Genomic DNA, 21,791 nt, shown 5'->3' with positions numbered 1-21,791 from the left:
CGGATGGCGCGTGTCCCACCTTGGTCTCGAGACCGACAACCGAGACCCCGGCGCTGGCTTCGGTAGTCTGAGATCTCGTGGTCGACGCTTCTTGCGCCCGGTAATTTCCCAGCTATGTCTGCAGCATCTGCATTTGTTGGATATTTCGAGCCGGACCGAGAATTGCATCACGAGCGTGCTGCGACGATGCCAAACATCTTGGACGAATCGATTCCAGCTATAGAAAACATAGTAGCACTGCCACTTTACTTGACAAGAGGTCAAATCTCTATATCATCTCCTTCACACATCTCCATCAACATACCTTGCTCCGATGATCATGCGGCTGAAGTACCACACCGAGTTGGGAGATACTGTGTCAAACACGCAGGTCAGGTGCCGCTTTCCCATCCCTCTTCTCCTCTACCAAGAGTATATGGTCTTACGTCTACCGTCGGAGCAGTCAGCATCGCGCGCACCTTGCTATCATTCGGAACACCTACAAACGCTTTAGGAGATCTGCGCTGGGCTTTGGCTCTTCCTTACCAACCCCCGAATAGGTCTGGAAACCTTAGGGGCACATTATTCGGTCATGCGAAGAATCCACGATACCACATGTATGGAAGCCATACTGTATGCATCTACTGACAGTCGTGTAGCTTCTCGATGTGTGTACTCTTACTGCTATTGCGCCGTACACCGTGCTTTATTGTCATCCATTATCATAACTCCACAGATTCGTTGTCTGAGGCAAGTACTTATATCAAAATGTGTTAAGGGTTACTAGCCAAAGCATTATGGGACGACCCGGGCGCCACGGTCGATTCGTACGCTCAAGTACCCGATAAGCTGGTCGCGAGACCTTTGGCGGGGTGAGGCTTCAGGTACCCGAGAGCCCTATGTGCTACCGGGCGAGTGCATGTACTTTCCGAGGAACTTACTTGGGTAATCTTCCCGCGTTTGGAGTGTCCACCCTTCACTTCTTAGGTCGATGTCTTAGATGAACAAACCGACCTTCCTATACTGAATATGGACGACCACTATCCGGTAATTAGCGCTACGGGTCCTGTGCCTCATGGTTTGCTTTCCCAGGTTATATAACTCGCCTCGCCCTGCAGCAAAGCGATCTTTACCGGGTCACTGTCCATCACTCGATACATTCCTTCATCAAACCCACATACTAAGGACATACGCATACTTTCCTTGTCTAGATTAGTACCTCTACCTTGTCATCCACCCATACGCCTTCGGTCGTCAGCATGGCGAAGCTGACACCTTTCTTTTTGGCGTTATTCCAATTCTCCTCCGTGCACAGTTTGCCTGCGGGAGGAAAAGTAGCAAGAGAGCCACTCAATATCGCAGCTCGCGAGATTACTCTGACAGACGTTTCGGTCACTACAAGTTACAGCACAGCTATCACGTCCTTGCAGTCGGCCTCTGCCACTGGGGAACCAGCCAATTCGGGTGTAGGTCACAACGTCTCGCAGACCTCTGCATGGTGTTCAAACATGAAACTGACGATGATTAGAGCTTTTTGACAGGCCTCCCTTCTGGTGGTTTCACACGAGATCCAGTCGATGGTCCAGGCGCTACAACAGCCACCAAGCCACTGTGCCCTGAGGAAACACCACTTGAGCCCGGTCCCACAGCACCCTTCAATCCAGCATCTTCAAACATTTTCCAGTCCATTGCGAGCGCAGTACTTCCGTCTGCTATCCCTCTCAGAGCAGATCATCCTGTGCAAAAGCAACATATCGACGATGGAGACATACCGAGTCAGACAAACAAGTTCTACGCAAACTTCTTCCTTGGTAGCCAATCTTTCTCAACCTGGACCCATCCTTACTCTTTGACGTGGGATAATCGCAATGGTGGCTCTTACGGTACGTAGATACGTGTGTTGACGTTACTCATATGCTAACTTTTACTTCTTTCCATCGCAGGCATTGCCGTCAGTCACACCACCCGGGAAAGGTTTGCTTTCGTGCCAGATGCCAACGACACACGGTTCTTCATCTCGCCTCTTGGCATCTACCATCTCATACTGGGCGCCGAGGAGCTAAAGTCCGATACATCTTTGTCCCTTTCACGCTTGGGAGCTTTCTCCACATATGTGAATCTGCGACCAAACAGTCTCCAGGGTACTCGCATCTTGATGTCTCTTCCGGTAGTTCAGGGCATGGGAATGATGACCGCCGTCTACGACAAGGCGAAGCCGACAATCAAGACCACCGTCTTTTTCCGATCACTAGACTACGTTGAGCTGGTCAATGGTATTACGCACAAGTATCGGATTGTGCTCAATGACGGCTCAAACTGGCTTCTCTACGTCACATCGGACGGGTCTGTTGGTACACCTCCCTTCGTTATGAACAATAGCACAACGATCACTGGCCCCGCAGATTTTGTCGGCAAGATTCAAGTCACCAAAAACCCATCAGGTATGGCGGTGGAGAGTATGTTCGATTATAGCGCCGGTGTATACGCAACCAACGCAACTATTACTGGATCGGTCAACGGGGCTTTCGGAAGCTACACGATGAGTTGGTCGAAAGGCGGCGCAACAGACCGACCGTTGCTGATGTACGCGCTACCACATCATGTTGAGTCATTCGACCAGCAGACTGCGGCCGCTCTAAAAGAGATCACACTAGTCACCACGACGAAAGGCTTTGCACGAGCTATAGTCGCTGATCGGATGACCATGGTGGAGAACGACCTGCCAGACAGTATTGGTTTTGCCCCATGGGCTAAGAATCCTAGCGCAGCTGGAGGCTCAGAGAACATCAACCTGAACGCGCAGGCGATCGCGCTTATCAACCAGGCTGGCATAGCTGAGCTCAGTCAGAACATGATCCCGCAGACCTCGCTGAATAGCATGTACTATTCCGGCAAAGGGTTGGCCAAATTCGCTACCATTTGCTACACAATGAACAGTATGACAGGCAATAGTCAATACGCAGCGAGTGGATTAACCCGACTTAAAGATGCTTTTAACGTCTTCGTCAACAATACGCAACCTGAGCCACTCGTCTACGACCAGGTCTGGAAGGGTGTCGTCTCTCGCGCCAGCTACTCTGGAGACCTTGGTTTGGACTTTGGAAACACGCTATATAACGATCACCATTTCCATTACGGATACTTCGTATACACAGCTGCCGTCATCGGCCACCTTGATCCTACATGGCTCGGCGAAGGCAGCAACAAAGCCTGGGTCAACAACCTCGTCCGCGACTTTGCAAACCCCGTAAGCGACTCGGAATTCCCCTTCCAGCGCTCCTTCGACTGGTTCCACGGCCACTCCTGGGCCAAAGGTCTCTACGAATCCGGCGACGGCAAAGACCAAGAATCCACCTCGGAAGACACTTTTGCCACGCACGCGCTTAAGATGTGGGGCAGAATCATCCAAGACGCAAACATGGAGGCACGCGGTAACCTGCAACTTGCCGTTCAAGCCCGCAGTATTAAGAACTACTTCCTCATGGAAGCTGACAACAAGAACCAACCCGCCGGCTTCATCAAGAACAAAGCAACGGGCATCCTCTTCGAGAACAAAATCGACCACACCACGTACTTTGGCGGAAACATTGAATACATCGAGGGCATCCACATGATCCCGCTCAACCCCTCATCCGCGTACACCCGCCGCAGACAATTTGCGCAGGAAGAATGGGACACTTACTTCAGCAACGGACGCGCCGAGCAAGTCCAAGGCGGATGGAAGAGCATCTTGAAAGCCAACCAAGCACTCTTCGACCCACAAGCTTCGTACGATTTCTTCGCCAACCCCAATTTCAATGAGCAGCTTGACGGCGGCGCGAGTCGCACATGGTACCTGGCTTATTCCGCCGCACTCCTGGGTGCGGATGAAGCTGGAGCGCAGCGTGATTTCCAGATGGATTACGTGGGGCCCGAGCAGTCGGAGCAGAAGGTCGAGGCGCGTGGAGGACGTGAGGTGTCTATTGATCTGGATGAGATGTGGTAGAGGACGAGCTCTAGTGCTTGGAGTTCTGGGTTTAGTTGGCCTCGGCCTTCAAGTACTGGGTCGGCTTCTACCTCGTCCAAGACTACTACTTCGTCCAAAGCTTGGTCTTCAGGTTTCAACTGGCCTGCTCCAACAGTCGTTAAACCTACTCCGACTTCGACTTCGACTTTGACGACTAAAGAGCCGGAGATGACTATAGTTGCCAGTGCTAGGAAGAGCAGCGGAAAAAAGGATCAGGAGAGCCTGTGGGAGTTGGGTCTCTAGGGAGGAGGCTGAGCTGGCGGTGGATGGGGAAAGTGGAGATGTGTCTGTTCTGCTTGTGGCTATCGCTGTATATACTTATTCGTGTAGATATTATGTTCAGAAATGATCACAACCATTATGTCTTATACACGAGCAGCTCCTTCTATTCATAAACCATGGTGCAGTCCATCGGAACTTGTGGAAGATTGGGAAATGCTTTCACCGCCTCGCTCCACCGCCTCTCGGTAAGTGATCTAGAAGCATAAGCCTGGGAACGAATAGAAAGAACGGCACAACGCCCCCGGTCTTCAAATTAATCTAGAAACCTAGAAGCATACCGTTGACGGCCCGCTTCAGTGGAGTCTCTCGCGTGTGGCGTCGTGGAAGTGGCGCATGTATGTGGGTCGGGATACGGCACCCGGAACGTCTCTATGAACCGTAGACCGGCTTACTGTTAGTAAAGATCTATTGAAGTAATCATCCTTTCCATCGGGCCGGCTACAACAGCATGTCCTATTTAAAGCAGCAAGTCTGGATCTGATCACTAATCCGATAAGCAGATATGTTTCGCGCTTTGCCATCTGTGTGTGTGAGGGGAATAACGCTTTCTGCAGGTCCCTGCCGCACCCGTGTGTTCCGTGAGTGCTTAGCAGCGGTGAAAACGTTGCTTGCTTTGTCGAAATTCTCCGCTGATGCCAGTCCTCGACGAATGCCAGTAAGCTAACGATGCTTCCTAGCGATACTCAGACTGTTCGATGTTGATTCAAGCGCTTTGAGGAAGCTCTCTGCGACGTCTCGTATACCATTCGATCAGACCGCTATCTTGTTCACGTCAAGTATGAACACGCACTCTCACCGTCTCTTGACAATGGTACCCATGTATCCATCCCCGCATATCTTCGTATTGACAGCCCGTTAGTCAATACAACGCACATACCTCCGAGCTCGACGTTGAGGTTACGAAGTAACGTGGATACTTCTGACGTCGGAATACGAGGTGTTTTGATACATAACCACAACATCCTCACGACATCACCATCTACCCATCCCTCCTAACACCAACACTACAAACAATCAACCAACCAACCAACCCCAACCATCACCATGCACTTCGCCTTCCCCGCCATTACCCTGGCCCTTGCCGCCGCCGTCAGCGCCAGCAACCCCATCGAAGCCGCCTGGAACGTCACCCGCTCTTACAAAGACGTCAGCCAACAAGTTGTGTCTTTCGAAATCACCGCCGTCTACGTCGACGAAGAATACCCCGATGGTCTTGAGTCAAAGTGCACTTGGGTTGAGAAGGGGCAGGTCTACGGTGTTCAGTGCACCCCGGACACTTTCTCGGTTGAGCCCCAGCGCGATGGTCTGAGTAAGCTTTTGTCAAATGGATATGCGTGAAAGGATCTGAGGCTAATGTGCGATTGATTTGTAGCTATGAAGCTCCAGCAGACTATTGAGAAGCCGAACCAGCAGGTCGTATATGGAGAGGGCGAGGTTCCTCGTAGTGGGCATGCTGTTATTCCTGTTAACGCTCGTGTCGCTTAGATTGGCGATGGCTATTTCGACTATGTATTGAAAGGCGGAGAAGATGGATGACTTCAGAAGTCATGTTGAGTAGAAGCGTGTTGTCAAAATCTAGAGTAGGACCTTCTCACAAGTCTAAAGTGAACGATGTTGACTGTCTCCTGAACCAACTAGGCATGGTTTGGCGATGCTCAATGACGTGCAATACTTTGCAAGTGGGCCGAGGAGGTAGTTATAGCTTAAGACGTGGGCGGCGTCTTAGTAGTGCCGATTGAGGCAACTTTGCAGAAAGATCGACAGAAATCGATCATCCCGAGGTCAAGGACGCACACGTGCCAGAGCCTAGGGGTCGATCTTGTCACCCCAATTCACGAGCAGTCTTAGTAGCCAATGCCATTTGATGCTCAATGTTGACTAAATGAATAAATCTCGTGTTGATAAATAATAGAGTGGGCATGATCAGGGCCTCACAGTCTACAGACTGCGCGTGCAACAATGATAGACGGCATCATGAAGAGCTATTAGACACACACTCGCTGCAAGTCTGTCCAGTGTTACCATGAACAGATCTTCCTCATAGTTATGTCTTTCTCCATGCGATGAACGGGGGATCGACTTTTAGTCGTATGGCGCTTGGTAGAATAAAGCACGCGCTAGGGACGGCCCTGATTCGCACATGGGTCCAGGGGAAAACCAGCACGACTCGCTGACCACAGCGCCGAGGAGTGACCGTACAACAACTCGCTTTGCCTAGTTCACAGTAAGAATTAAGTTTTGTGCACGGCCTTACAACTAGAGAACGCCGGTGGCGCATGTCAAATGTAGGTAAAATGTTAATAACTGGCCCCCCCAAAGATCATTGTGTCCGCGGAGGGGTTATTTCATTCCACTACCATGTTGCCGCTTTCGCGACTTCTTACACGGCAAGCGGCCTTGTTCTCGCTTGTCGCATTAACAATTGCACAATCGCCATCTTCTATCACCGATCCTACCTCCAATTCTACAACTAATTCCACAGGGGCTAGAGGCATCGGCGACTCGCTCCTCGACCCCTTTCTCGAAACCATTGGATCAACTCTCCAGGGGGATGGATTGATTGATACTGCACTTGGTACTATCGGCGGAATACTAGGCGGCGAGCAAACTTTCGACTATGTCGTCGTAGGAGGAGGAACTGCAGGTGCTGGCGTTGGCGTAAGACTAGCCGAGGCAGGGTTCAGCGTTGCTATAATTGAAGCTGGCGGCTTCTACGAGATCGAGAAGCCGGTCTTAGGCACCACGCCAGCAGGATCCTTCTTTGGAGTTGGAGCGAGCCTTGCCGACATGGTGCCAACGACAGACTGGGGTTTCGCCACGGAGCCACAGCCGCACCTGAACAATCGCCAAATTCACTATGCTCGCGGCAAATGCTTGGGTGGGAGCAGCGCCTTAAACTTCATGGTTTACCACCGCGGGACCACGGCAAGCTATCAGATGTGGGCAGATGCTGTTGGTGACCAGAGCTATACTATGGGAAACCTTACCCCATTCTTCAACCAAGCAGTCACCTTCACAGCCCCTGGAAAGCGGTCGCTTGACAACATCACGACCACTTACGATGCATCCAGCTTTTCAAATAGCGGTGGACCTGTGCAGGTTGGCTACGGAAACTGGGTTTCGATCTGGGCATCATACCTTGAGAAGGCTTTCAAGACCTTCGGTCTCCAGGAGAACACTGACTTCAACAACGGGAAGTTGCTCGGGTACCAATGGTCGCAGAGTACCATTCGGTCCCGCGACCAGACGCGAAGCTCGTCAGTTGCTTATATCCACGCCGTACAAGCCAACTCCCAGGCCTCACGCAATCTCAAGGTGTTTACCCATACACAAGCGCGTCGCATATTATTCGACAAATCCTCTGCCAGGCCTAAAGCGAGTGGAGTCGAGGTGTCAGCCCTTGTTGGGCTGGCAAAGTATACCATAAAGGCTCGTCGCGAGGTGATAGTGAGTGCTGGAACGCTTCAGTCTCCTCAACTCCTCATGCTCTCAGGCGTTGGTCCGACTGACCAGCTTCTGGAGCATGGTATCGACCAGATCGTTTCAGCCCCAGGTGTTGGTCAGAACATGTGGGATCACGTTCTATTTGGTCCTTCATACTCCGTCAAGTTCAAGACTGTAGGTTCCATACTTCTCAGACCCCTGGAATTGGTCAATGCGCTTGTTGAGTACACAACAAAAGCCAAGGGTATACTTACCTATGCTGCCGACATATTGGGCTGGGAAAAACTGTCTAAGCTGGAAGGATATCGCGACACACTCAGCCAAAGAACACTCGATGCCCTGGAAACTTTTCCTGACGACTGGCCCGAGGTTGAATACATCGCTGCCGACGCGTACGCAGGGAGTTTTCGTTTTCCCTTGGCGCAACAGCCCCTGAACGGCAAGAAGTATGTCAGTATCCTTGGTGCCATGGTGGCACCGCTGTCGCGAGGCAACATCACACTCAAATCGGCAAATCCACTCGCTGCGCCGGCGATTAACCCGAACTGGCTGTCTGATCCAGCCGATCAAGAGCTCGCCATCGCCTGGTACCGTAGGATGCGCGAAATCTTTGCGACAAAAGACGCCGCATCACAACTGGAGGAGATTGGTAGTGAAGCGTACCCAGGCCTCGACAAGGACAGTGACGAACAGATTCTTGCAGTCATCCGAGACAGCGCGATCACAGTATGGCACGCCTCTTCAACCTGCCGAATGGGCAAGAGCGTACTCAAAGATGGTGTTCGTGAGCGAGTCGATGAGATGGACGTCGTCGACTCGGAGGCCAAGGTTTTTGGAGTAGATGGGCTTCGTGTTGTGGACGCCAGTATTTTCCCTTTCCTGCCACCTGGTCATCCTCAGAGCACCATTTATGCACTAGCAGAGAAGATATCGCAGATCATCATTCGGGATGGTCGCAGTAGTACGTAGCGCTCACAACAACGGAGCGAGAAATCGAAGTTGATGACTGTGGGACCACCAAATGGTATTGAAGAGACGATTTGATGCGACTTCTCGCAGGTTGGAAGTGATTGATGTAATTTTGTTTGCTAGACTAATTAGGCATAGTCCGGCGATACCCCATAACGCGCAAAAGTGGGCCGATGTTGAGCGCCTTACTGAACCTAACCCGATGTCCCCGCATGAACAACTTTGAAAGCACCTTCATAATCCTATGCATATAGCCGTCCAGATATTGGCAACTCAACTGGCAGGCTCGAGAAGCTGCAATGGCCAACTGTCTCCTGGCGATAGCTGATCCACCCCGAATGTGTACAAGCACCCCACTGCACAGGCCGCAGACTCGCATCTTGGTCCATCATAGGAGCATGGCATGCAGCACTGATAGCTACCGAGCAGCTTCCAGCCAAAGGCATACCAGCCGGGTATTTGAAACGCGAGAGCACTGCCCCGAAACCTGCGATGATCGTTGCGATGACAAGCGTCAAGATTATGGCCATTGGAGAGTATCCGATTGTCGAGATCTGGTTCACGGGTTGACGCGTCTGATCTGTGATTGAGATACGAACCATGAAGACACTCTGGGAAGCAAGCCAATGGAAAAGGCCAGAGATTATCGTCATGGGAATCGCATATCGAAACGGCACGTTAAGCCAATAAGTATCTCGCTGTCCTCCGTGCGGAGAGGTGACGCGGAGGGGTTTGCGCTCGTTTAGATACGAGGCCCATTCGTGTGCCACGAGCATGTTCGTATAGAGTGCGTTGAAAGCTAGGTAGAGGTAGGATAATAGTACTTGTGGTGTGTTTGCAAGGATGATGCTGCCTACGAGCGGAAGGTTGGAGCTGAACAGGTTGGCGCCGTTTACGGTGCCGAAACCGATCTGCCATAGTTCGCGTGGGTCCGATGGCATACCCTGGAGAGAATAATAAAGACTTGGAATGCCGAAAACGAAGGCGACAAAATAGCTATTCCGAGGATGGTAAGCTCGGATCATGGCTTGCAATTTGCTGACTTACGTTGAGTATGTCCAGATCCATCTACCCTCGCTGGGAGCCTTTCTCCATCTCTCTTCTTTTGCATCGTATCTTTGAGGGACAGGTTTCCGCGCTTGTTTCCGGACGTTACCCTCTTTTTCCCAAAGAGAATCGACGAGCCGTCTGGAATATAGACAGCGATCGCGCGTTGTCGGGTCTGGCTCATCGAGGTATGTCGCCACCACATCGCCCACCGTGACGAGAGGAGCATGAGCCCCACAGACGAAGAGCGTCGCAGCTATACAAATCACCTTGACCATATTTGAAAGAATGACAGCCAGTGCTATGGAGAAGCTGAACTCTAATCTGCAGAACTCTTCAACTTGCTCGACTACGCAATGGTTGATCCGGTTGCCATATGGTCTCCAATCTGACCGATTCTGCGGCACTTCAAACCGACTCCGGACATCGCACCCCTTAACTATATGGGACGGACAGCGCCACGTGTTGGATGGATAGATCTCTGGTGAGGCTAGTTCAGGTAGTCTCTGAGTTGTATCCGTAAGCTCGAGTTTGTTCCGCGATGTCCGATCTATAAGATCTGACGGGGAATAAACGTCATCCCAAACATAATAGGAGGTGTTGGGGTTACGCCAGAGTTGCCACGTCGTGTTGTTCTGCCACACTGTTGGGTAGTCTTGCACCAGATAAACGTTACCCACTCCGGAGACGTAATGGTTGTCGTACTGGGTAAAGCAATCCGACGTGCTGATGTTCTTGTATCTCGGCATCGTGCCGCCTTCTCTTAAATCGACGACATTAGAAAGATTGGGCCGATATCTGTCCATTTCAAGCACCATTTCCTCTATAATATCTTTTGTGAGGTTCTTGAAGTTAGATGTGTCATATGGCGCCCCATGAAACCAATCATCCGTGATAGGAAGGACCGCATAGTTGTTTGCCTGAAGTTTGGCGAAGACCACGGAATTGAAAAACAGGTGGAGTGGCATAGATGTGAAGATCAGTAGGAGCCAAAGAACCAATCTACTGCGTGCAATGTGTCTCATGTTGCGCAGATTTGGCACCCCGATGTGTAGCCACGTTCGTTGTGCATGAGCCTGGTCAAGCTCCACCCTGTTGGGGGCGCTGAGCACCTGCATGCAATAGTTGCTTGCGCATAACAGTAGTGTGCTGAGAACGTTAACGAGCAAATGAATTCTGACGTTCAGTCTTCTTATTCGTCCACAGTTACCAATGCTCAATGTTCCGATGGCTCCTTCAATGGTGTTTTCAGGGTTCTTCCATACCCATATCGCAATGACAAGGTTGAAGATGGTGACTGTTATCGCTACTACGAGCGACAAGACTGCTCCGGGTCGCCATCCTGTCAGAAAGGGTCGCCTGGCTGGCCGCCGAGGCTGAAACACCGCGGATCGGGTTAAAAGCAAGAAGTCGTCGTCGTGCGATTCATTTTCATTGCTCGTGGCGAAACTCTCCGATTTAGTTGAACTAGTATATGGTTCATGGATAGCATCAATGCTGTGGTCGCTGCTTTGTTCGTCCGTGGGCTTCCTAGGCTCATTAGCAACACTTCCAAGGTTACAATGACGTCAGTCACGCGCCTAACTCGTACCTTTCGAATAGCTGGATTCCCACAGGGTCGACACGCACGCTCGATCGCTCTTCCCTGCATTGAGACTCATACATTGCATGCGAATTGTGGATTCTATGTCGCATCAGAATGGCATAGCAAACCATCTGGACGCCCGTGGGGTCTTGTTACCTATGATATTATCTCGGACCTGGAACTCCGCCACACTTTCCACTTCCCGCTCGAACTTCGCCCCGGCCGCGCCAGACATTCGACAGGTAGGGCAATATGTCTCGACGATTCGCTGCCTGTCGGGTCGTGGGGGCCGAGCGGGAGCGAGCGGGCCGCACCTTGGTTCATGCCCAGGTGTGGTCAGCCTAGGTACCTAGGTAGAGTGCCTATTCTGCAATGCCGCTGTTCTGCTCAGCCCCATCTTCTGAATATATCCCAGTGCTTACGGTACTACTATCTTCACCGGTCGCCGCAGTTTTGTGGACATGAAGGGGGGATTAACGTTAACTCCGTGTCGCCAGTACCAGCGCACTCACCAACGTAACAACTTCATCTGTAGAGATTTACCTTTCTCTTCTGTCGCAGGCAAAGTGGAATGTCTCCTTCTGTTGCATGTGTATGCTTCACCACTGGCCATAGATGATATGCGTTCTGATCTACCTAGGTAGCTTCCGAACTGTCAATGGACGTGTGTGACGTCAGTGGGCGCAATACGATATGTGTCAGCCTTGGAAGTTATGTAAGGGCAACAAGGCGATTTTCCATACAACAGCACATGCCAGAGACACAGTCTGTTCTATTCGCTGTACCGAATTTCTATCCTAAATCCAACATCATCGCACAATATTATGTCAGACAATTGGTTTACCTCCAAACTCGACCCAGAAATGGAGAACCATCCTGAGGAAGTACTGGCTCTCAAGGACTACCTACGCCGAAAGACCACCGCAACAGAAGCAGCTCAAACAATCACTCGCCCGGTAATAACCTCAAATTCTCCCAAAGACGATTTAGCCTGCCTACAAGGCCTCCTACATGATGCTCTCCTAGAGCTACCCGCGTACACCGAGCAGCTACTATCCCTCCTACAGGTTATCGAGAACCTCCCAGAACCCAATTTCACAGCCGTTGAGCCAAGCCAGCGGCCAGGGGAAAAGCTCTGGAAGGGGCTCCCTCATTTCGCCAATCTATGGTACGAAATCGGTTATCGATCCGGAAGCTGGAAAATGGATGCCGAGAAAACGAGTGGCACAGAGCGCGATGCATTACGGAATGAGCATGTGAGAAGGGCAGAAGTCGAGGCGCGGTTGATTATGGCGAACCTTGCGAGTATTCCTATTGGCTGGGGATACGAAGTCATCGAAGACGCTTTGGGAAAAGACGCACTGCTGGATTTCGAGGTTCCGGCTGCGGCGGAGTGGCTCTGGGTTTGTGGGAAACGGTTTCGACGGGGTGCGGTAGAAGGCGAGAAAAGCTATGTAATGAAGGATGAAGGGATGAGTTTGGAACGGTGGTCGGCGTGGGAAGCGCATTTGAAAGAGCTGCAGACGCAGTCGGACGTTGTTCAGCAAGCGGCGACGAAGGCACTTACTGCCATACATGAAGTAAATCGAGAGATACAGTGAGAAGCGATTATGCAAAAATGGTGCTCGAATAAAGCTACACATTGTGCGCTTGTTCTTTTGTTGCGAGCGTAGTACAAAAGAAATTGCAGCGTGAGAGTAACAAGGCCGTGTTGCCTCCTGCAAGCGCAACTGGGAGAGTGTCTTGATAGCCATTAGCGCAACACAAATTCCACTTCCTCATGCCCTTCCGACATGCACTCTGCATCCATTTTGCCATCAATGTAGGCTTCACCGAGAAATCTGAACTCCTGTGGTCGATTATAGCTACCTGACCGACGAAGGATGACAGGCACGCTGCACCCATACAAGATCGCTATCACATCATGCTCCTTGGTGTCTAACGGCCCGAGCCCGACGAGATCCTCGGAAGTTCTCAGCGAAGTTGGTGAAATTGGCGATGCTGGGATTGAGTTCGACATTGGTGAGCCGGCTGCAATAGTCGATCTTCCTGGAAGGATTACCCTGTTGGAGGTAACCGCTCGGACACGCTCCAGGTAGTCTTTGACAATGCTCTGCGGTGATACAGACTCGTCTGCGCGCAACAAGCCGGTGGTGTCGATATCGCCGTTAGGAGTGTCGTTAAGTAGGCAGTAGTTGCAAGCTAGAGAGTAATACGTCGGTACGTCTGAGCCGTTGGGTCCACGACCGGCGACCAAAGTACGGCGGAGTTGGTCGGGCGCTGGCTTATTTGCTGATGCATCTCGGCAAGTCCACCCCAGCCTTTTCAGACCTTGCTGAGGAATAAGGACGGATCGTATCGGAGGTGAGCTCCAACTCACTTTCCCGATAAGATAACCAGATACTGTCAACGACTTGTCGTGTGGAAAGATAGAGAGCCGTGGACCTGACTTGGGACTTGGTGACCACTCTCGGGCATCGCCGTCCCCAAATTGAACGATCGGAATACTGCACCCAGAAGCGTTATACACCGCTTCTCCAGGAAGGCCTACAAGGCTGTCACCAGCTTTGCGGCCCCTGAATACTGCCTCGCCCGCTCCATAAGACCCGTCTTCTGTAGTAAAAATCCAAGATGGGAGTGTCACAAGCCGTGGTGCAGCTGTGGTGCCGATGTCTAGCTTCTGCTTTTCTTTCAAAGCCCAATGACGGCAGATGATGTCCAGAGATTTGGACTCTCCTACCACCTATCCAACAAAGTCGCGATAGACTTCGAAGAGGTCTTGCTTATGATTGGGTTCTGGCGGCTGCCTGTGTGTACGTGCAGGTGAGCTCGAGCTCCTCGTTTTTACTACATTAAGCTCCTTGGAAAGGTTGCGCAAGCAGTTGATAGTGTCGCGCGGATCAGATGTACTGAAGGTGAATAGCTGACACACCAGCTTTTCCAAGCCCATGTTTGATTCAGATGTGCCGTTTGATTTGGTTCGGAATAGATTACTCGTCATTTCCGCAAGTAATTTGGCTCCAAGAGGTTCTACATCAGATATCGGACTGCCGCTGAGTCTAGGGTTTTGTATCCTTGGCTGCAGTGACTTGAAGTAGCGATGGAAGATTCCGATGGCGTCCTTGAAATCGTTCCAGTGAACTTCAGATTGACCGCAGTGAACGCTAGCTTGCTGAGCCAGTGCTAGTTCCTGGATGACCCAACGTCGCGAGAACCAGCTCCACTTGAGCAATTGGAAAAGACCCGCCCATTGCGGGATGTAACGATCGTCTGTGAGGAGATTGTTCAGCTTGTTCAGGTCGACCACATCCTTGATGAAAGTCATCGCTTTACTCGACTAGAAGTCCGGATTATCCAGACCCAGCCAGATACAGACGCTGTATGCCTTTTGGTATATCTAATTCATCTTCATGACCTGAATCGTCTTCTCAGCATCGTTTTCCTGGTTGGTGCAGAGTGCATCTACCCACAACGCCACATGCCTATCCTGTGCTCTCAGCCGTTTCAGAGCGCTATACAAATTTAGTCGCACATAATGACGCTTTGCAAAGAGTTTCTTCTGAGCAGTAAGAGCCGCGGCCGTAAAATCCTTTATGGGTACCGTGGCACATTCATCATTGATGATGATGATGCTGTGCAAGTCCTCGCCTTCGCCCTCGTGATACGAAAGAGCTTCGTAGCGGCAATCATCGGTCCCAAGCTCATCGTCGTCGACGACTTGAAGTATTGCGTTGATATCATTATCTTCTTGTCCTGGTTTGACAACAAGCAACCGGACCTGCTTGGACCCAATAGGGAATATTCGTATATATCTTCGAGCTTTTTGAGAGCATTTGACATCCGAGACTTTGCCTCAGTGGGCTTCCCACTACCAGCAGGGTTTCGAATGCCTTGGTTCTCTTTACTTTTAACTGCAGGCGGTTGGATCCTCTAATGCCTCGTCAACTTCGGCAGAGAGGTCCCGACCTTCTGTGATGGAGAGGAGGATTTTGCCTCACCGTTGCCGGCCTTCTTCGGAACAAGGATGCTTGACAACCGTGAGTCATGACGGCTTAGTCTTGGTCGCTGGTGCGTATCGCGTGGTTCGCGGGAGTCTGATGCTTTGCTTGGGGTCTAGGGCGGTCAGATATCGACGAGACATCGAGAACTAGCAATGTAAAGGCGAATTTAGCTCACCTGATAAGCTGTCTCATTATCTTGTTCGTCCGCGCCCGCCATCGTGTCCACATGTTATTGAGAATCGCCGTCCAGCTTGGAACGCTTGTGTGACTTCTTATTGCCGTTCGTTTTACCGCCATCATGGACTCTTTTGTTGGACGGCGTCATGTTGAGAGTATGTGTATTCGCTTGTGTAAAAGATGTAAATCAAGTTCATGCCAGGTACCATGTGCGGAGCAGGATCTCAACAGGTATTATGCATTTTGCAGACTTTCCAGAGGGGGAAGCACACGGGACAGTGGTCTGGAGCTGATTGGATATCGTCGCAGCTCCCCCATCCCTCGCTTCACCAGACGAGGGTGACTGCTCAGTTGCTGCATACCCACGTCGAGTGTAGTCTGCTAAAGGATGGCCGGGTTGCCCTCCAGTGCAGGCCAATCTCGTGTCCAAAATCTAGCTGGGTGCTTTCCAGATTCTGTGCATAGCCATAACGTTATTCTGCCCGTGACTTTTCATCTTTTGACACTGCGCACACGCAGCTACAAGGTCTGGTCTGGTCTCCAGTACTGACGGGTTGTATGTGGTGGACAAAAGGCATGCATGTGATGGCATGATTCTAGAGGTTTCCGCTTTCAGAGGTCATATCGAGCTGAGCCAGCTGATGGATCCATGCCCAGGTGGCGTTGATCCTGGATTTTCAGGCCCATCTCGTTACAAGAGGCTTATCGAAACCGTCTGGGCACTGCAACCTTCTAGTCTTGCAAGCGGTAGCTCGCAAGATGATTGCGACCTTACACTCTTCACGGCTGAGTACCTAGGTATGTGAGCGAGACCTGCGAAGGAAGAAATCGAAGGACAAGCTGGATGGAGTTGTACCCCATGGTCAGTACGAATTGCGAGCAGTTGACATGTTCGCCTGTGCAACCTGTGTGTTCGTTCGCGATATGTAGGTGAGTGGATGGGGGACGGCCCCCGCAGATGTGGGCCTCTCCGGTAATTGCGATCTGCGCAGTGCGCTCCGGCTCCTGTTGCGTATCTCGTCTTCGTGGGCAGCCTGCCCTGCCAACACTTTCTGCTTACTTCAATTCAATGCGCGCTTGATGGCGCATGCACTGGCCTGCGCGAACGATGCGCGAGATCACCTAGGCTCCACTGTGTTTGCCGAAGGCTTTCAGCACTTGATGACGGGATGGCCGTCCCATGCATACTATACTACGCGCGCCAGGGGTGCCGGCAGTGTCAGCGATTCAAGTACTGCAGCCCAAGACTATTTCAGACTTGGTGTCTATGGCAAAAAAGTGTCTTTATGACATTATGCCTCGTTCAGCTTAGAGGTTATCAAGTTGCTGGACTGCGCCACAACAAGTGCAACGCCACCGAGCTCATATAGACCTTCCGTGACCGTCGCTGAGCGACGCAATGCCATCGAGCGACTATGGACCCTCTCAGTGTTACCGCAAACGTAATTACGGTATTGCAGGTCGCCAACTCCATCATAACAATATGTTACGAAGTTCGTTCAGCTCTCAAGCAGAGTCCTTGGTCCCTAACCAGAATTATCGACGAGATAAGGGACCTTCGAAATGTGTTGGAGAGCTTAGAGCAGGTCTGCCGCGCGCTCGATACATCAAAAGAGTCTGACACCGCACGTTTCCGCACATTTCAACTACTATGCGAGTCCGAGACCAGCCCGTTAACTCGCTGCCTCCAGGAGCTATCAGATCTAGAGAAGAAGATCAACTCCGGCAAGCAAACTCCTGGAAAGCAAACTCTTTTGGCGAAAGCGCGAGTGTTCACCCAGGTTATGGGCTGGCAGCTGAAAGAAGGTGATGCGAAAGTATGTCTAGAAAGAATAGAGCGGTGCAAAAATACCATACTCCTGGCGTTGACCGCGGATGAAACGTAGGCTACCCCCACGTTATCACTCATCTTTCTCTCAGCTCATCAAGCCTTGTAGAGCTCTGCTCCTTGACATCAGGAAGATGACCATCTCCCTGAACGAGACCACAGACCACGTGCATGGCAATGTTTCCAAGCTCCTCACTAGGATAGAGAGCGCAGAACTAGGTATGACTCTTTACAACGTGCAACTCTCAGCAACTCATGCGCACAGATGATCGATCCCGAGCTCTTACACATTGGCTTGCTCCAGTAGCGCCTTGGGAGAGCCATGAAGCAGCTGCCTCTGCAAGGAAATCTGGGACAGGCGGCTGGTTCATCGAGTCGAAGGTGTTTCAAGCCTGGGCTGTGTCTGGTAATGCTGGACTATGGCTGAGCGGCTTTCGTATGTAACACCGTGACATCAGAAGTGACCGTGCTGACATCTCCGCTTAGCTGGGTCTGGCAAAACTATTCTCTTGTGAGTATGCATTGAACTCTCGAGGGTGCAATGATTAACTTGGCCGAAGCGCAAACGTCATCCAGTCTCTGGAGAGTTTACTGCCTTCTTTGCCACAACCCACGCTGGCGGCATTCTTCTATTGCGACTTTCGCAAGGCTGAAGCACACGACCCCACCAATATTCTAGGCTCTTTGGTCGCTCAAGTATGTTCGCAAACCGGAGCCAGCTATGACGAGCTAGAAGTTGCTTTTGACCATAGTCGCCATTCGAACAAACGGCCATCTATGGCCTTGCTGAGGGATATGCTATGTTTGCTTTCTGCGTCGAGAAGAATCATCTTGCTAATCGATGCGATTGACGAATGCGTTCAGCGGAAAGACCTACTGTCATCCATGGCGTACCTCCAGAGCAAGGGAAAGAACATCAGCATCTTCCTTACAAGTCGGCATGAGCTCGATATCCAGGATGTACTCGCTTCGTTCGAACTCATTCAGATGGAAGCATGGACAAGAGAGATCGATGAAGACATCAAAACGTACATCGACCACAGACTGCACACCGACCGAAGTTTGTTACGACTGAAACACTCTGTGAGAGACGAGATCAGTGTATGCCTACACAAAAGATCTTCTGGGATGTAAGTACCTCTTTCACGGACTTGCATTATACGAAAGTAACAATATAGGTTTCGATTGGTTCAGTGCAGTCTTGATCAAGTGTCTGCACTTCGTACCGTCCGCGACATCCGGTCCACTCTCCAGCACCTCCCACAGGAGCTCGGGCAGATCTACGAAAGCATATTAATGAGAGTCTCAGCCGCTGATACACCCATCGTTCGCAAGGTCCTACTCTGGCTCTCGTTTACGGTGTTACCAGTCACACTAGAGGAGCTTCACTCTGCTATCGCTATTGAACAGGACTGCGAAGAGCTGGATGAAGACTCGTGCCTCAGCAGCGCAGAAGAAATTATTGCTGTTTGCGGTAGTCTGATCACAGTCTCAACGAACGGGCCAGGCCATGTTCGTCTCGCTCACCTTTCTGTAAAGGACTATCTGCTTTCGGAAGACATTCGCAACGGTCCTGCAACAGCCTTCGCACTCGATCGAACGGCAAGCTATCGCGAACTTGCGCTGGACTGTCTTACCTATCTCTCTTTCCGGAGCTTCCAGAGCGGCCCTTCAACATCTGGGGACGAATTCGCCGCACGTTTGGCAAAGTACCCCTTCCTACGCCATGCGACCACATCCTGGACATACTACCTACGGGCAGCTGAAATCCCAGAGAAAGCATCAATCCAACTTGACGAAAAGGTCCTTGCATTCTTTTCTCCGTCCAATCACGAAGCGTTCATGTCCTGGATTCAAACTTTGAACGCCGGGTCTTCCTCGGCTGGCAGCAGTTGGTCTTCGTACCCAAAGCATGCAACCGCTTTGTACTACGCAGCATCTTTCGGGTTGCTACACGTATGTCAGCATATCATCCATCAAGGAGTAGACTTGAATGTTCCAGGAAGTCGATACGGAGGTACCGCGCTGCATGGAGCCGTGTGTCGTGACCAATTGTCGGTCATTCGCGCACTGTTAGAGGCGGGTGCGGACGTCAACAAGTGTGATTTTGACAAAGTTACTCCACTGCATACTGCTTCAGCAGAAGGCTATGTGGACTGCGTGAAGCTGCTGTTACAGTATGGGGCGAGCAAAGATGCTTTAGACAGGGGTGGAGAGAAGCCCATTGATTGGGCCAGGAATGCGGAGCAAGATGACTGTCGGGATGTACTCGATGCAAATCTTGTAGAGATTGCAGAGCCCGTAGCTGGTGAGGACGAGGCGAAGATGTGGACTGGATGGAAGGGGACATACATTCCTGTTTGGTCCTCGCGAGTATAATGCTTCCGCTGCGCAAAAGCTTAGGTAGGCCGTCTCGAATCATACTTCAAGTGTCGCTTTTGAGATCATTTCTTTAGGTCACGAAGCGGTCAGAAAGATTGTGACGTTTGTATAAATGCATATGATACGAGAGCCTTTTAGAACGCATCACTAAGGCTGCATATCACATCTAGTCATAGACCACATGAAACTCCTTTTGTACCCTCACACCCCCTAGTGAGCCTGTAATGTCTTCTCTAGTCAAGCCCTCTCTAGAGCTCGATAACGATGTCGCTGCTGATCGACTCTGCTCCACATTCCTTTGTTTAGCCTCGCCTTTCCCGGGGTATACAATTGTGGATAGCTCAATGCCTTGGTGCTGCTGCCTGAGAGGCTCTTCAGATATGCTAGGCGCCCTGTTGGGGCTCCCAGTGAGAAGGTTGCACAACGAGTTCCAAGCTTTAGCGGAGGTCCGCCCCACTTTCGAGTGCTCCTGGGTAGTTTTGGTGGCGCTGCTTCTGCCTTTGGACGTCGTCCGTATACCACTCCGACTTGCTCCCATATTCGTGCCCATACCACCGATTTGTAGATGTGAGAGGAAAGTCTGGATACGTGGTAGTGTAGCGTGATTGATCGAAATGTGAACAACGATTTGGTCCATTATGGCCCACATCAGTTGCGATCCTAGGAAATGTTTAGCGATAGATTCCGGTGAGAACATGGCTTCTTACGTGTTTGATCCTCTAGCTGAAGAGCTTCGTGGATGACTACCATTCGCCCAATATCCACGACGCAAATGAGTAAACGCGATCCGAAGAGCCAAAACACAATAGACTTGGTATGTGCTTTCATTTGCACACCGCGAATGACTGGAAAGATCCATATAGCAAGCACAGCGTCGGTCAACATGTTAAAAATTGTAGTCGGATAGTACACGTTGCCATGTGTAGAGCAACTTCTCGGACTAAGTATCCAAGGCTGTGGTAGTTGGCATTGAAACGCGATCAAAAACAAAGAGAGTAGCGTGTACACAGCGACCATGGGCATGAGCCATCTGACGGCTTGAAGGCCAACTTCGTTTGGAGCGATGCGTTGGAATAGGACAACGAGGGATAATTTAGCAAAAGCGAGAGCTATGACAACCGAGATTTGTGCGGTCCAGAAAAGCTTTGAGTACATGCTTAGTATAACTCGTAGTCCTAGTTCAATCGCATACCTTAAAATAATGAGCTACTTGCTTTTCGTCAAGCGTTTCCTGGTGTCTTCCAAGTCCTGCTCGGACGCAGAAGTGAGACAAGATGGACGTGAAGACACTAAAACACTACGCTTTGTTAGTAACGTAGGCACAGAACATCGAGGTGTAGTATCTTACGAGTCCTGCACCAAATACAAGATCATCAGACTCGAACCGATAGAACTTTTGCCGCCGCATTGCCATGCGTACCGTTGCGATGAGTATGCTTGTAACTGGAAGAACGATGGAGACAATTGTATTGATTGGGCCGTGATCCTCGGCCGTGAGTGCGGCTATGGGCTGGATGGTGCCTGCCATGATAAAGCGACAAAGCAGTGATGGAGTTGACGCGACAGAGATGGTGACGCTTGAGACCACTCACACTAATGCTCCTTCTCACGACCAAGCTACTGGATCAATTGGCTCAGACACAGCAAGAGCGAAATCCTTCCTGCTGATAACCAACATTCAAGTTGGCGGGCAGTACCCTGCTCGCATAAAGCAGTCGCCTGTGATAAGAGAGTCACTGCCGCTCCTGGAAGCCTCACCCGTGAGTCTGAGGCGCAGTCGGTAAGAAGGGTAGTGCTCATAGCCCCCGCAGGCTTCGACGATCAGGTCAGAAGGATTCTCAAGGGACCTGGCGGCATATTATGTCGCTTGCGGCATCATCTCTTGTGGCCTTATCTCTGCTCCTTTCTTCTAAGCCAGTGATAGCTGAGCGGGGTCTATCAGTCGAGGCGTATATGACATGGTCCTATGTAAAGGACATGGCCTACACTGGAGTGTCTTGGACGATACAAAGCTTCTAGTAAGCCCATAGATGCCTAGTTGCGCGTTCTAACAGACTGGGTGTAGTAGCGCAGGGCACGCCACATCGTCCG

At 51.0% G+C, this 21,791-nt stretch overlaps 9 protein-coding genes across 9 annotated transcripts; 6 read left to right on the top strand and 3 right to left on the bottom strand.

Moving 5' to 3' along the window:
* The first annotated feature begins 837 nt into the window (after positions 1-837).
* On the top strand, positions 838-4,108 carry BKA58DRAFT_72204 (endo-1,3(4)-beta-glucanase 1 precursor). The gene is made up of 3 exons (XM_046175799.1): positions 838-1,445; positions 1,508-1,862; positions 1,923-4,108. The coding sequence occupies exons 1-3, from the start codon at positions 1,239-1,241 to the stop codon at positions 3,962-3,964; spliced, it is 2,604 nt and encodes an 867-aa protein (XP_046020106.1). The 5' UTR covers positions 838-1,238; the 3' UTR covers positions 3,965-4,108.
* Positions 4,109-4,990: 882 nt separating this feature from the next.
* On the top strand, positions 4,991-5,952 carry BKA58DRAFT_395234 (uncharacterized protein). The gene is made up of 2 exons (XM_046171265.1): positions 4,991-5,576; positions 5,640-5,952. Exons 1-2 carry the CDS (start codon positions 5,312-5,314, stop codon positions 5,750-5,752), a joined length of 378 nt encoding a protein of 125 aa, XP_046020105.1. The 5' UTR covers positions 4,991-5,311; the 3' UTR covers positions 5,753-5,952.
* Positions 5,953-6,579: 627 nt separating this feature from the next.
* On the top strand, positions 6,580-8,856 carry BKA58DRAFT_395232 (uncharacterized protein). Its single transcript, XM_046171264.1, has one exon. It carries the CDS (start codon positions 6,626-6,628, stop codon positions 8,678-8,680), a length of 2,055 nt encoding a protein of 684 aa, XP_046020104.1. The 5' UTR covers positions 6,580-6,625; the 3' UTR covers positions 8,681-8,856.
* Positions 8,440-10,752, bottom strand: BKA58DRAFT_450794 (uncharacterized protein; the record flags this gene model as incomplete). The annotated part of the gene is made up of 2 exons (XM_046174361.1): positions 8,440-9,676; positions 9,728-10,752. 2 exons carry the CDS (start codon positions 10,750-10,752, stop codon positions 8,923-8,925), a joined length of 1,779 nt encoding a protein of 592 aa, XP_046020103.1. The 3' UTR covers positions 8,440-8,922.
* Positions 10,753-12,077: 1,325 nt separating this feature from the next.
* On the top strand, positions 12,078-12,913 carry BKA58DRAFT_370966 (uncharacterized protein; the record flags this gene model as incomplete). The annotated part of the gene is made up of 2 exons (XM_046168997.1): positions 12,078-12,766; positions 12,830-12,913. The coding sequence occupies exons 1-2, from the start codon at positions 12,137-12,139 to the stop codon at positions 12,911-12,913; spliced, it is 714 nt and encodes a 237-aa protein (XP_046020102.1). The 5' UTR covers positions 12,078-12,136.
* A 17-nt stretch (positions 12,914-12,930) lies between these two features.
* Positions 12,931-15,638, bottom strand: BKA58DRAFT_450785 (uncharacterized protein; the record flags this gene model as incomplete). The annotated part of the gene is made up of 5 exons (XM_046174360.1): positions 12,931-14,048; positions 14,130-14,649; positions 14,689-14,697; positions 14,728-15,158; positions 15,605-15,638. 5 exons carry the CDS (start codon positions 15,636-15,638, stop codon positions 13,066-13,068), a joined length of 1,977 nt encoding a protein of 658 aa, XP_046020101.1. The 3' UTR covers positions 12,931-13,065.
* A 1,173-nt stretch (positions 15,639-16,811) lies between these two features.
* On the top strand, positions 16,812-17,953 carry BKA58DRAFT_72124 (uncharacterized protein). The gene is made up of 4 exons (XM_046175796.1): positions 16,812-17,372; positions 17,428-17,537; positions 17,584-17,829; positions 17,879-17,953. Exons 1-3 carry the CDS (start codon positions 16,906-16,908, stop codon positions 17,760-17,762), a joined length of 756 nt encoding a protein of 251 aa, XP_046020100.1. The 5' UTR covers positions 16,812-16,905; the 3' UTR covers positions 17,763-17,829; positions 17,879-17,953.
* A 250-nt stretch (positions 17,954-18,203) lies between these two features.
* Positions 18,204-19,697, top strand: BKA58DRAFT_326339 (uncharacterized protein; the record flags this gene model as incomplete). The annotated part of the gene is made up of 2 exons (XM_046168058.1): positions 18,204-18,448; positions 18,518-19,697. The coding sequence occupies 2 exons, from the start codon at positions 18,204-18,206 to the stop codon at positions 19,695-19,697; spliced, it is 1,425 nt and encodes a 474-aa protein (XP_046020099.1).
* An 84-nt stretch (positions 19,698-19,781) lies between these two features.
* Positions 19,782-21,394, bottom strand: BKA58DRAFT_72144 (uncharacterized protein). The gene is made up of 4 exons (XM_046175797.1): positions 21,049-21,394; positions 20,893-20,997; positions 20,408-20,843; positions 19,782-20,360 (listed from the first exon to the last, which is right to left on the bottom strand). The coding sequence occupies exons 1-4, from the start codon at positions 21,226-21,228 to the stop codon at positions 19,867-19,869; spliced, it is 1,215 nt and encodes a 404-aa protein (XP_046020098.1). The 5' UTR covers positions 21,229-21,394; the 3' UTR covers positions 19,782-19,866.
* Between the last annotated feature and the right edge of the window lie 397 nt (positions 21,395-21,791).

The sequence above is a fragment of the Alternaria rosae genome (assembly GCF_020736505.1).
Source record: "Alternaria rosae strain MPI-PUGE-AT-0040 chromosome Unknown BKA58scaffold_14, whole genome shotgun sequence".
In the NCBI taxonomy this organism is placed as follows: Eukaryota; Fungi; Ascomycota; class Dothideomycetes; order Pleosporales; family Pleosporaceae; genus Alternaria; species Alternaria rosae.
This window is presented reverse-complemented; position numbering and strand designations above follow the sequence as displayed.